This window comes from Dipodomys spectabilis, unplaced genomic scaffold (assembly GCF_019054845.1).
Source record: "Dipodomys spectabilis isolate Male_0828 unplaced genomic scaffold, ASM1905484v1 ptg000140l, whole genome shotgun sequence".
Classification (NCBI taxonomy): domain Eukaryota; kingdom Metazoa; phylum Chordata; class Mammalia; order Rodentia; family Heteromyidae; genus Dipodomys; species Dipodomys spectabilis.
This window is the reverse complement of record NW_024870817.1, coordinates 27,449,144-27,463,985: the sequence shown is the minus strand read 5'-3', so window position 1 is coordinate 27,463,985 and position 14,842 is coordinate 27,449,144. Positions and strand designations below refer to the sequence as shown.

At 41.2% G+C, this 14,842-nt stretch overlaps 1 protein-coding gene across 1 annotated transcript in view; it reads right to left on the bottom strand.

Annotated features, from left to right (window-relative positions):
• LOC122117360 (NLR family apoptosis inhibitory protein) overlaps nt 1–14,081 on the bottom strand; it is a 51,715-nt gene extending 37,634 nt beyond the window's left edge. Inside the window, exons 1-3 of the mRNA XM_042691104.1 lie at nt 14,032–14,081; nt 10,875–10,914; nt 9,581–9,692 (exon numbers count right to left, since the gene is read on the bottom strand). Of these exons, the coding sequence (XP_042547038.1) occupies nt 9,581–9,692; nt 10,875–10,876 (114 nt within the window). The 5' untranslated portion in view covers nt 10,877–10,914; nt 14,032–14,081. The remainder of the gene's footprint in view (nt 1–9,580; nt 9,693–10,874; nt 10,915–14,031) is intronic.
• Between the last annotated feature and the right edge of the window lie 761 nt (nt 14,082–14,842).

Here is a 14,842-nt window from a genome sequence, read left to right as displayed (position 1 = left end):
GTTGGAAATGGTTTAGATTAAGTAGTAGTGGGTCAGACTTGAACAAAAAAATCTAAGGGAGAAAACCAGCTGGGACAGGAAAGTCCATTAGACTCTTAACCAATAATTATCCACCAGAAAAACTGGAAGTGGAGCCTTAAGCAAAGAGCTCAGGGACAGTAGCCAGGTCTGAAGCTCAAGCCCCATGACTGATTAAAAAAAAAAGGTGGGGGGCGGGAGGGAGGAGGGAAGGGAAAGGTTGGGAATGTGGCTTAGTGGTAGAGGGTACATACCTAGCATGCATGAACTCAGTACCACATAACAGAAAATGCTGGAAGTAGTACTGTGGCTCAAGTGGTAAAGCATTAGCCTTGAGCACAGAGAGGCTCAAGGACAGTGCCCATGCCCTGAGTTCAAGCACCATGACTGGCCAAAAAAAAAAAAAGGGGGGGGGGGAGTGTGAGTCCCAGAGTTCAAGTCTCAGTACTAACACCAAAATAAGTAAAATTAGGTTGTTTTTTTTTGGTGGGAGTGGAGTGGGGTGCTGAAGAATCCCAAATCTGGAAATAAGGCTACTGACTCAGTTAAACAGGGCAAGGAGCTTTCATTAACTGTGTGGCTACCCTATTTGGGTAGTAGGATACAGCAGCCAAGATCTCTTACTGCAGGGTTTAAAAAGGGAAAAAACCACACAGGTGGTGTTTGTCAAAGCAAGCAAGCAGATTTGCAAACGCAAAACAGACTTAAGCTACAGAAGCATAAGTAAAACATAGCCTTGAATAAGCGTTGTATATTTTAAATCTCAAAAATTAGAAACGCATTCCCATTCCCATGATTCTCAAAACATTAGAAATTCATTCCAATGGTTGGGGATTTACTGAAATTTTCTTTTTTTTGGTCGGACATGGGACCTGAACTCTGGGTCTGGGCGCTGTCCCTCAGCTCTTCAGCTCAAGGCTAGCACTCTACCACTTGAGCCACAGCACCACTTCCAGCTTTTTCTGCTTATGTGGTGCTGAGCAATCAAACCCAGGGCCTCATGCATGCAAGGCAAGCACTCAACCATTGAGCCACCTTCCCAACCCTTAAGAAATCATTTTTAATATAAGCCTTTGGCTAATATAGCAACACAGGTAGCTGGTGATACACCTCAAGGTTGTCAGTGGCCTTCAGCAAAGCTGCCAGCCTAGGAAACTTGAGTGAGAGAGAGAGATGTTCTTTTGCTTTTACCAAGGATGGAAAAGGCTTAAGCTGACTACTAGCCATTTGATCTGGAGTTTCTCTCTATAGAGGGGCTCAGCCTTTAATATCTGGCCCTATTTCCGATAACTAATAATCCAGTTTTGTTAGCATTATCCTTATGTAAAGTCTTCAGCTCCACCCTGTCCTAGACTTCCTGCCTTACAGCTAGCCACTCCCTCTCTGCCTAGACCTACCTGTGCATGTACCTACCTCACTACTAGCCCTAGAACTACCTGCCACTTGGATAGAGGCAGATGCCATGTGGTTCCTTTCCAGGGAGATTTGGCCCCTCTAATAAGCCTTATAATAATCTTTTTCCTGTGCCTGCTTGCCTCTGTGTGGTCCCATGGGATGGTCTTGAAGGATCCTGACAGGTTTGGTCTCTGATTTTACAGTTTTAAGGTCTGAACTTGGTCTTCTGCTTGCTAGGCAGTATAGGTAGGCCAGATGAGCGATGCCTCAAGCCCTGGTTGATTACCATATTTATACAAAATTGCCAAGATTTTTTTTTTGGGTGGGGGAGGGATCGGTTGTGGGGCTTGAACTCTGGGCCTGGGCACTTTCCCTGTGCTCTTCAGCTCAAGGAGAGCGCTCTACTGGTTTAAGCCACAGCACCACTTCCGGTTTTGCACTTGTTTATTGGAGGTAAGAGTCTCACAGACTTTCCTGCCCGGGCTTTGAGCTGAGATTACCAAATCTGTCTCCTGAGTAGCTAGGATTAGGGGTGAGCCATTGGCACCTGGCTGTGAGACTCTTCTTTATCTCCAATAAACTACTCAAAAACGCCAGAAGTGGCTCCATGGCTCAGGTGATAGAGTGCTACCCTTGAGCAAAAGAAGCTCAAGGCCAGCATCCATTCAAGTCCCAGGGGGGAAAAATGTGAAGTATTTACTTAACATCTCATCTACTTATTCCATTTTCATGTAGGCACCTAAGAAAAATAAAAACATGAGTACACAGAGCTTTGTAAAGAAATGCTGGTAGCAACTTTATTCAAACAGGCATGAAAACAGAAACAATCCGGATATCCATTAGGGATAAACAAATAGATTAACAATGAATTAACAATGATGGTAGTGGGCTTGAACTTGCCTTGTTCCTGTTGGGCAGGTACTCTATCCACTTGAGTAATGCTCTCAAGCCCTCAAAGTATCAATATTAATGGAATATTCCACATAAGCAGCAAAAAAGGAACAAACTATTCACATATACAGCAATATAAATATATCCCAAAAACATAAGCAAAAGCTATATACAATGTATGATGTAATTTATAATAATTATAACTCCTACATACCGGCAAAACCATACAGTGATAAAAAGAGATGGAAGTTTCCTGGTATAGGAAGTCCTGGTGAGTGTTGACTGCAAAGGAGCTCTTTGGGGGTGATGAAATGTTTTCTACCTTGTGAAGTTATTACATGAGTATATACATTTGTCAGAAGGCATAGAATTACTCAGGAGCATTTTTATTTATATTAATTAAAATAGTACCAACGTTTGGTTTTTGTTGGTGGTGGTGGTGGTGGTATGGGGCTTGAACTCAAGGCCTAGGTGCAGTTACTGAGCTCTTTTGCTCAAGGCTGTCACTCTACTACTGTCAACTACAGCTCCACTTTCAGTTTTCTGGTGGCTAACTAGAGATAAGAGTCTCACAGGGACTTTTCTGCCTGGGCTGGCTTCAAACCGCAATTCCCAGATCTCAGCCTCCTGAGTAGCCCAGGATTACAGGTGTGAGCTACCAGTGCCAGGCTAATACCAATGTTTGTTTGTTTGTTTTTAAAAACTGCACATACATACAGCAAAGGAAACATCCATGTTTGAGATCTTTTCCATAAAGATACCTAAGTTTTCTGAAAGCTCAATAGAATTCCATGATCAGGACCTACTTATTTTTTTAGAGATGAGGTCTCACTAGGTTGTCCAGGCTGGTCTTGAACTCCTGAGTTCCAGTGATCTTGAAGATGTTTTAAGCTGCCTAAATATCTGTGCAATATGATTAGCAGCAGTTCTTATTAGCTTATCATTTATCACAATCACCTACAGTCCCAGAAGGAAAAGATAGGTTGTGGCTAAGTAGCAGTTACTTCATTTAAAAAACTTATTTTTTGGACTAAGCAACAAGTGCCTATGCATAAAGCTCAAAAAAACAAAACAAAAAAAATCAAAACTATCCCTATGTACCCTGGTAAGCATCTCCAGAGGTCTTCTTTAGATGTGACACCTTCTTCCAGAGCTCACCCCTATGTTAACAGGTCCCTTTACTCACATGCTTTCCCTGCCTAGACCCAGGTTCAGATCCTCCTTCCACTGTTACACCTGACACATGATTACCTTCTCCACAAGGACTGCAGTGTAAGTCTGTGTGTGGTTTTTGTGTTTTTTTCCTATTGTTTTTGGTGGTACTAGAGTTTGAATTCAGGGCCTTGTGCTTGTTATGCAACTGCTCTACCACTCACTCTCTCATCCCTGGGTCTGCTTTATTTTTAGGCTCAGAGATTTACACACACATGGATTGGGTTAGGGCTTATGTAGCATTTTGTCAGATTTGTAGCTGATAGAAAAGGTTTGTTGAGTGAATAATTAGTGACTAAAGAATTTGCAAACTGTTTTTGGCTTGTGGTATGATTGAATAGCAACTTAATAAGATGAATAGAGTCCTCAGTCCATTCTGTAAACTTCTCCCAAGAAAAGAATTAGACAACATGCAATTAATGAATCCTCTACCCTTATGGAATGGAACCCAAAAGCAGTCCTAGAGTATTGTACTCCTAAGGCTAATTCCAATACGTGTGACCACTTCTTGTGTGCCCTTCTCTTCTCTGCTACAGGCCTCAGGGACTAAAACTTCTTGCCTTTTCTTTTAAACACAGCCACTCACTAAGTCCTTGCGATTCCACCAACCCACAGCCCAAGCTCCACATATACCCTGGCTCCTCATTATTATTATTTTTTCGGGGGGTCTGGTCATAGGGCCTGAACTCTGGGCCTGGGCGCTGTCCCTCAGCTCTTCAGCTCAAGGTTAGCGCTCTACCACTTGAGCCACAGCGTCACTTCCGGCTTTTTTCTTTTTGCTTATGTGGTGCTGAGGAATCGAACCCAGGGCCTCAGGCATGCAAGGCAAGCACTCTACCACTGAGCCACCTTCCCAGCCCCTGGCTCCTCATTATTATAAGATCATTTCATCATACAAATGTGTTTACCATGTTAGAGACAGAGAGGACAAAACACAGATATGACACAAACATGAGGAAGTTACAAACTAGTAAGTAATCTTACAAAAGCCCACAGTTCCTTCCACATGCCACCCTGACCAGAAGGAACCTGAATGGCCCCATTGTGACATGTTAGTGCTTCGCTTATTAAAACAACTAAAAAGCTGGGTGCTGGTATCTCACACCTATAATCCTAGCTACTCAGGAGGCTGAGATCTGAGGACTATGGTTTGAGGCCAGCCTGAACAGGAGAGTGTGTGAAACTCTTATCTCTAATCATTACAAAAAAAGTCACAGTGTTAGCCAGATGTTGGTGGCTCACTCCTGTAATCCTAGCTACTCAGGATGCTGAGATCTGAGGATCATGGTTCAAAGCCAGCCCAGGCAGGAAAGTCTGTGAAACTCTTATATTCTGAATGTTCCTATATTCTAAGCAAATGTACCTCATCCTCTTAGAATAGATCTGAGACACAAGAAGAAATGGAGAGTCAAGAAAGTGGTAAAAATATGACCAAATCTCAATATAGGCTGATTAAAACAAATATTAATATCATATGATATGGAAGAAATGCAATAATATACATGTGAGGTGAGGAAGGAGTCCTTGTATAGTCTGCAAGGAGGTGAAGGTCCATTTTGACTTTCAGCTTAGATAACTAATAACTGAATACAAATAAATAATGCCTCTTCAGATTCTCTTTGTCTACCCATTCATCATTCATTCATTCACTCATTCACTCATGTGTGTGCTAGTACTGGGACTGAAACTCAGAGCCAGCCAATTGTCCCTTAACTTTTTCCATGTAAGGCTGACCCTCTATCCTTGAGTCATAACTCTATTTCTGCTATCTTGATGTTTAATTGGAGACAAAGAACCTCTTAGATTTGTCTGCCTGGGCTATCTTTGAACTGTGATCCTCTGAGCTTAGCCTTCTGAGAACTCCGATTACAGCATGACCCACTAGTACAAAAGTATTGTCTGTTCCACTACTGACTTTACCCAGCTTCCTGGATTGGCCATCAAACTGAAGGCACCAAAGCTTTTCTGACAGGATTTGCCCACCATCTCCCAGAGTTGGATGCAATGCTATAGCACTCCTTCATAGGATCAGCTTGCTGAGTAGTCACCAGGAAATTACTGTGGGTAAACTTTAAGCAATGGTTAATGGGACAGGGAAGGAGTTAGAAAAGTTACCTCTCCTTCCTTTCTTTTTTTTTTTTGTCGGTCGTGGGGCTTGAACTCTGGGCTTGGGCGCTGTCCCTCAGCTCTTCAGCTCAAGGCGAGCGCTCTACCACTTGAGCTACAGCGCCACTTCCGGTTTTCTGGTGGTTTATTGGAGATAGGAGTCTCACGGTCTCTCTTGCCCGGGCTGGCTTTGAACCGCGATCCTCATATCTCAGCCTCCTGAGTAGCTAGGATTACAGGCGTGAGCCACCAGCGCCCGGCTCCTTCCTTTCTTTAACAGACAGCCCAGAGAAATTTCTCCTGACAAATCTTCCAGGGAAGCTACCTGCTCTAAGGGAACACACTGATGGGAGACTCCTAAGCCTTTCTTCAGTGTCACAAAGCATGGCTCCTGCAGGAACACACTGCAGATTTCCTCACCCTGCTTTCCCTTTGCTTCTTCAACTTCACCTCCTAGATCAAGGAACAGTACTTCTATTTTTGCATCTGTCTTTACTTGCTTGAGGACCCAAGCTAAAATATCCTGTATAACTTCGGCTGACTATTAAAAGAATAAAACACAGCATACAATTTCCTAATTAGACAGAAAATAATCAATTTTTAAAAGGCAAGAGAGAAAACAAGATGGAATAGTTGAAAATAATAACACACAGATGGACAGATTAGATCAAAAATTTATCAGTGATAATACATGTATTAAATGTAAATATATTAGACATATGTAATTACATAAAATTTAATTTACAGATTAAATTTGAATGGATTTATTGTTGTTTTTTGTTTTGTTTTGTTTTTGTTGGTAGTAGGGCTTGAACTCTGGGCCGGGCCTCTGTCCCTGAGCTCTTCAGCTCAAGGTGTGTGCTCTACCACTTGAGCCACAGCACCATTTCCATTTTTCTGGAGGTTAAGTGGAGATAAAGAGTCTCAAGGACTTTCCTGCCCAGGCTGGCTTTGAACCACAATCCTCAGATCTTAGCCTCCTGAGTAGCTAGGATTATAGGTATGAGCCACCGGTGCCTGGCTTAGATTTAATGTTTTAGTTAAAAGATAAAGATTATCAGACTGAATAAAAACAGTATGAAGTATAATTTAGTGTTAAGAGTGTCTAGCAAGAATGAGGCCCAGGATTCAATCCTCAGGACTGACAAAGAATATGAAGTAAAAATGCATACATTTATTATCCTAAATTGAATCTCTAGCACCATCAAAAAAAATTTACACATCTGGAGCCTTAAAATACAGCATAGAGTTTCAAGAAATTAAAAGTCATAACTTTTAATCACTGTGTGTACTTTTGCAAACTCTTTTTTCTTTTCTTTTTTTTTTTTGGGTCCGGTCGTGGGGTCTGAACCCTGGGCCTGGGCGTTGTCCCTCAGCTCTTCAGCTCAAGGCTAGCGCTCTACCACTTGAGCCACAGTGCCACTTCTGGCTTTTTTCTTTTTGCTTATGTGGTGCTGAGGAATCGAACCCAGGGCCTCAGGCATGCAAGGCAAGCGCTCTACCACTGAGCCACCTCCCCAGCCCTTTTGCAAACTTTTTTCCCCTCCAGTACCAGAGATGGAACCCAGAGCCTCATACATGCTAGGTCAGTGCTCTATCACTTAGTTACATTCCCAGTCTTCATTTATAAAATCCTTATACAAACTATTATTTTTCTCTGTTATTGTGAAAAAGGAAATTTCTCTGTAAGTATAACTAAAATACTTATTTTTACCATTATCAGGTATACAAATGAGATCCAAAACTGAGGAAAGAGTTATGGTTGTCAAATTGACAGTCTAATCTCTTTCATAGCTTATAGGAAGGTTCTAGTAACTTCTCAGGAGATAGCTGAAGCATTCAATGTAATCCAGGTAGGGGAAGCAGAATAGCCTTAGAGGAATCTCCTGCATATCACTGTTTCCTTATTGGTATGCTACTATTATTATGTCTTTATTAAGAAATACATAATTTTGGGGATTTGTCAAAGACTTAATTGAAAATACTTCTCAGGACAGAGTTCCATTATCTTTGCTCATATAGTACATGGACACTGTCCCTGGGCTTCTTTTGCTCAAGGCTAGTGCTCTACCACTTGAGCCACAGCACCACTTCTTGCTTTTTTTTTTGAGTGGTTTATTGGAGGTAAGAGTCTCATGGACTTTCTTGCCCCAGCTGGCTTCAAACGGTGATCCTCAACTTTCGGCCTCCTGAGTAGCCAGGATTAGAGTCATGAGTCACCAGCGCCCAGCAAGCATTGTTTTATAAAATCACAAATTTCACAGTGGAACTCAATCTAGGGCAACTCAAGTTTACAGATATAAAATACACATACCTTTGCTTATGGAAGCTTTACTCGCTCAATAGGGTATACCTGGAAAGGCGTCCTGCCAATTATGAGACATCTGCACTGAACCTAAAACACAGACTTCATCATACATTCTCACCAAAGTTTCTCTGATGATTCAGGGTAGGAAAGTTGAAAAGGGAAAAATTAAATAATCCCTGGAGATGAAATTAAGCAAGGCTAACAGAGACAGAGACCCCCCAACTTTTACCTTCACTAATTAGTCTCAGATACCAAATAACAACAAAATGTTAAAATCAGATATAACTCCTTAAGTAAATTTTTTTTTTGTAGGTTGTAGGCTTGAACTCTGGGCCTAGGTGCTGTCCCTCAGCTCTTCAGTTCAAGGTTAGTGCTCTACCACTTGAGCCACAGCACCACTTCCAGTTTTCTGGTGGTTTATTAGAGATAAGAGTCTCAACAGACTTTCCTGCCCTGGCTGGCTTTGAACCATGATCCTCAGATCTCAGCCTCCTGAACAGCTAGGATTACAGGTGTGAGCCACCAGTGCCCAGCTTAAGTAAAATATTTCAAGTAATAAGCTTAGCATATAAGAGAACAAGAATTGGGCTGGGAAGGTGGCTCAGTAGCAGAACGCTTGCCTTGCATGCATGAGGCCCTGGGTTCTATTCCTCAACACCACATAAGCAGAAAAAAAAAGTCAGAAGTGGCGCTGTGGCTCAAGTGGTAGAGTGTTAGCCTTGAAGGACAGTGCCCAGGCCCAGAGTTCAGGCCCCACGACCGGACCTCTCCCCCACCCCAAAAAAAAGTACAAGAATTAAATAAGACTTTTTGCCCTCACAGCATCTGAATCTTAGATTGAGTTAGCTTTCAAGCTGTGTTGCCAGTAACACATAAAGTTAAAAGTGTTACCCACATTTCTAAATGACTTCTGATTGTGGTCATAGTATCTGTGTTTCAGTATTTAACCTAAAAGATCCCTGTGAGGGGCTGGGAATGTGGCTAAGTGGTAGAGTGCTTGCTTAGCATGCCTGAAGCCCTAGGTTCCATTCTTCAGTACCACATAAAACAGAAAAGGCTGGAAGTAGTGCTGTGGCTCAAGTGGTAGAGCGCTAGCCTTGAGCACAGAGAGGCTCAAGGACAGTGCCCAGGCCCTGAGTTCAAGCTCTAGGACCAGGGGAGGGAGCTTGGGGGGGGGGGGGGGGGGAAATCACAGCCAATAATAATTTATAATTTCAGATGTATTAACTTTATAGATTACAAATTTTAGTTAATTCATAATTATGGTTAACTTTCTCCTTATACTAAATCTTGCACTTAACTTTTCCTAAATTTCCTTAACTTTTAACTAAATCAACACATTAAAAAAAATCATATTCTGTATTTACTCCAATTATAAAGCAGTGAGGTTATCATATCCATTTCATCATTATAAGTAACTTATACATAATAATGTCAAATGACCAAAAATATTGACTTAAAGTTAGCTGGGTTCTAAGCATTTCTGTGACAGCACATAAATTAAAAAAATATTGTACTTTTTTTATAAAAAGTTTAAGTTATATTTTTCTCTCAAATTGTTCTTCCCGATTTAATTAGAAAACAAACCTAAAGAGTCATTTTATTTACAGATGCCTATTTCTTCTTAACCCACATGTGGGAATCAAATACCTGAAGGAGTTGGAATCTTATGAATACAGCCAGGACAGCAGTGTAGAGATTCATGAACAAAAACGTCACAGTCCACACAGAAAACATTCTGGCACACAGCACAAACGTAGACCTATAGCAGAGAGGGCAAAGTTAATAAACAAAAGCTAACCCCTGCCTAGCCTGCTTTGCGTGTGTATATTCCAGTAAACTTCTATTACCCACTACCTACCTATTTTAGAGAGTACTAAATATTCTCACATCTAAGGCAACTTATTTCCCATACTAACCTTTATAAATGACCTCATTTCTTAGAGCTTAAAGTGTATTTATTGTAGGACAGCCAAACTTCCTTTGTCTGTCTGTCTGCCCCCCGCCCCTCTCTCTCGGCTTGAACTCAGGACCTAGGCACTATCTATTAGCTTTTTTGCTCAGGGCAGGTGGCCAATCATTTGAGTGAAAGCTCCACTTCTGGCTCTTTTGGTAGTTTCGTGTAGATAAAAGTCACTTTTCTTTTCTTTTTTTTTTTTTTTGGGCCCGGTCGTGGGGCCTGAACTCTGGGCCTGGGCGCTGTCCCTCAGCTCTTCAGCTCAAGGCTAGCGCTCTACCACTTGAGCCACAGAGCCACTTCCGGCTTTTTGCTTATGTGTTGCTGAACCCAGGGCCTCATGCATGCAAGGCAAGCGCTCTACCACTGAGCCACCTTCCCAGCCCGTGTCACAGACTTTTCTATTTGTGGCTTTTTGCTGGTTAATTGGAGATAAAAGTCTCAAGGCCTTTGCTGCTCAAGCTGTTTTCAAATTTCAATCCTCAGATCTTGGCTTTCTAAGTAGCTAGGATTATAGGTGTGAGCTACCAGCACCTGGCTATTATTTATTTGTTCCCATTTTCTCTTTATTTGCTGTAATCATATTAATGAAAAAATAACCTAATACAAGCTTGGTCTTTAACAACCTATTTAAAATTTATTACACTGTTTCCTCAGTATTTCTTTCTTTTTTATTCCAATACTGGGGCTTGAAATTCAAGGTCTAAGCACCATCCCTGAGCTGCTTTTGCTCAAGGCTAACAACAGTCCACTACTTGAGCCACAGCTCCATTTGCTGGTTCTTTAGATAGTTTGTGGAGTTACACAGGAATGATCATCAGATATCAGCCTCTTAATTACAAGCATGAACCACCAGTGCCCTGCTTCAGTATTTATTTTCTTCCTTTCTTTACTTTTTGGTGCTGGTACTGGGGCTTGAGCCACTAGCTCCCAGCTCTCAGTAGCTTCATATGTATTACATACTATTTAGAAAACCAATTAACTTACATGCTGGTCTTTCAATTCTGCCTGACATCCATAACAAAACCTGAAAAAGCAAGGTTAAGAATCATTTTTTAAGAATTCACTCATTAAAAATAGACTAGGGACTGGGAATGTGGCTTAGTGGTATAGTGCTTGCCTAGCATGCATGAAGCCCTGGGTTCCATTCCTCAGTACCACATAAACAGGAAAAGCCAGAAGTGACGCTGTGGCTCAAGTAGTATAGTGCTAGCCTTGAGCAAAAGAAGCTCAGGGACAGTGCCCAGACCCTGAGTTCAATTCCCAGGACTGAGGGGGGGAGGGGGAGAATAATAGCTGGATCATAATAGCTCATGCCTGCAATCCTAGCAACTCAGGAGGCTGAGACCTGAGGATCTTGGTTCAAAGCAGGCCCAGGCATGAAAGCCCATGAAACTCTTATCTCCAATTAACTACTAAAAATGTTGGAAGTGGAGCTGTGGCTCAAGTGGTAGAACACTAGCCTTGAGCAAAGAAGCTCAGGGAGAACACCCAGGTCCTGAGTTTAAATCCCAGGACTGGTACTACCACCCTCAAAAATAAAAACAAAAACAGTAAAATCTCAATAACTAATTTCTTTTGGGGGTGGTGGTGGTGGTGTTAATGAACTCAGGGCCTCCAGACAGGCAGAACTCTATGCTACTTGAGCCCCAGCTCTAGAATCCTTATTATTATTATTTTTTTGGTTGCTTGTGGGGCTTGAACTGCATGCTGTCCCAGTTCAAGGGACAGCACGTAGTTCAAGCCCTTGATCCTCTTTGTGCTCAAGGCTAGCACTCTACCACTTGAGCCACAGCACCATTTTTCCATTTTTGGTGGTTTATTGGAGATACAGGGTCACATCATGGACTTTTCTGCCCAGGCTAGCTTTGAAATGTAATCCTCAGATCTCAGCCTCTTAAGTAGCTAGGATTACAGGTGTGAGTCACCAGTGCCAGTCTAGAATCCCTTAACCAATTGTCTTTTTTTTTTTTTTGTCTGTCGTGGGGCTTGAACTCTGGGCCTGGGCACTGACCCTAAGCTTCATTTTGCTTAAGGCTAGCACTCTATAAGAAAACTGGTGGATTTATCCAGTAGGGCCAATATCAGAATAATGTGAGCTGAAAGTAGGAAAACATCTTAATTCTAGCCATACTTTACTGATAAGAGTGGTTGAGTACATAATTCAAGTTGGTGATAATTTTTATTATACATTCTGAAGGAATTTGCTTCTGCCAGCCTTTGGTATTATAGAAAAAATGCTAAACAATTTTAATCCCAGATCATTTACATTTGACTTAATTTTTTCTCTCTGGCACAGACTGAATTTTACAATTCTATACTTTAGTATAAGCCTGTCAATGTTAGACATTTGACAGTCCCTTCCAATCTAGAAAATTCTGATTTTCAATTTTCTTTGAACTTATTTCTTAGATGAGTTCCTACTCCACATACTTTATTTTCTCTGATATTGGCCCTACTAGATAAATCCATCAATTTTCTTTTCTTTTTTTTTTTTTGGGTCCGGTTGTGGGGCCTGAACTCTGGGCCTGGGTGCTGTCCCTCGGCTCTTCAGCTCAAGGCTAGCGCTCTACCACTTGAGCCACAGTCCCACTTCTGGCTTGTTTTTTCTTTTTTGTTTATGTGGTGCTGAGGAATCGAATCCAGGGCCTCATGCATGCAAGGCAAGCGCTCTACCACTCAGCCACCTTCCCAGCCTCCATAAATTTTCTTATATTTAACGCTTTTATTTATTTTTTTTTAATTTTATTTTATTTTATTTGAGAACATACTGTACAGAGGGGTTACAATTACATGGGCAGGATAATGCATACATTTCTTACCAAGCATTGCGGCCTCCTCCTTTGTTTACCCTTCACCTCCCTTCCCAGCCTCCCCCCTCCCCCCATTAACACTTTTATATTATGTTCCCCACCCCACCTCAAATAGTAGGGTTTGAACTCAAGGCTGCATGCTCTTGCTTATGGCTGGTGTTATACCACTTAGGCTAGGTTTCCAGTCTGGCATTTTGATGATTAATTGGAGATGGAGGTTTACAGACATTTCTGCCCCAGTCGGTTTAGTAGCTAGAATTATAGTAGTACCTGCTACAGTTTTTTAAAGTGTCTTTCTGGGATTTGAACTATGGGCCTCAAGCAGGCATTCTACCACTTGGTTCACACTCTATCCCTTTGTGAAGGTCTTTTTGAGAGAAGGGTCTCTGAATGTATCCCAGGCTTGCCTAAAAATTAAGGTCCTTGTGTATGTGTGTGTGCTGGTACTGGAGTTTGAACCCAGGGCCTTGTGCTCTTGCTTGGCTTTTTCACTCAAAGCTAGCACTCTACCAATTAAACCACATGTCCAGTTCCTGGTCTGGAAACAGATACTCTAGCCTTGGACTTCAGTGTTGGGATTACAGGAGTGTGCCACCACACCCAGCTTACATATGCTTCTTCATTTTACATCTAATACTTCTCATTATGGGACATTTCTTCAGCTTTATCTACAAATTACCTAAAGGTACTTTGATTAATTAGATTGTGTATTCCTGCCCTTATTTTCAATGTGTGTTAAAGCTCAAGATAATCAATTATTAAATATTCAAGCATTTCAAAGTCGGGCATTGGTGGCTCACACCTGTAATCCTAGCGCCTCAGGAGGCTGAGATCTGAGGATCGTGGTTCAGAACCAGCCTGGGCAGGAAAGTCCATGAGACTTTATCTCTAATTTACCACCAGAAAACAGGAAGTAGCACTGTGGCTCAAGTGGTAGAGCACTCGCCTTGAGCTGAAGAGCTGAAGGACAGAACCAAACCCAGAGTTCAAGCCCCACAACTGGAAAAAAATAAGAAAAATAATTTTAAATCTAGTTGTTAAACTGTTGGTAGCTAAAAACAGGTCAAGGTGGGGCCATCTTAGGAAATCACAAAATAATACCAAAGAATCTTCTCGGAGACTTTTGTTTTTTACCAAATATCATCATTTACTACAAATAAGTAAGTTTACGTAAGTTAATAGATGACTAGAGAAGCAAGTACAGTTAATGAGTCATTTAGTCATAACCAGGCTATTCTACATATCATTTTCTACATTAGAAGTAATCATACTGAAATCAATCTTGAACAGTACCACTTATAACTGACATAGATTAAATGAAACTAGTATACCTTTCTCCTTTGTATTCTTCTAGAGGAATTTCTTGAAAAGCATCCAAAGGAAATAAATGGTGATAAGACCGTGCCAAATGGGGAGCAGACACCAAAGTGAGACCTACCACATAAAAGAAACATATTTAATAACCAAAATTCACAGACAATGGCTAAAAAGTTGAATGGTACAGCTTAAGCCAAATATTAAAAAAATATGTAAAATATTTTCCAAAATACTATTACTGAGCTATATTCCCAGAATGCAAGTGTTTCTAAGACTGCAGGTATTAACTATGGCCATTAAAGGAAATGTCAGGATGGAGTCTTAGTTCTGCCACTAAGTATGTAATCTCTCTTGGATTATTTTCTTATAAATGAAACAAAATTTTATAATTACCTAATTTTAACTCACCATTCGCTTATGTATATTTTATAAAGGTAAGACTCAGAATATTGTCTACTAACAGTGCCCTTGTAATTATACTCTATTTTTGTTAGCATGGGCTTGAACTCGGGGCCTAGGCTCTGTCTCTTTTTTTCACTCAAGTCTAGCACTCTACCATTTTAAGCCATAGTGCCACTTCTGGTTTTCTGATGGTTAACTGAAGATAAGTCTCATGGATTTTTTTGCCAGGGCTGGCTTTGAACTTTGATCCTCAGATCTCAGTCTCCTGAGTAGCTAGGACTACAGGTGTGAGCTACCAACACCTAATAAATGACTCTTCTACAGAAAGAGAAAGCTCCTCTACACTGTTTATTCTTGGAAGTGGAATAGTAGGCATTCAGTGAGAATATTAATCTTACTCTTTAAAGAGATGATATCCGTAAG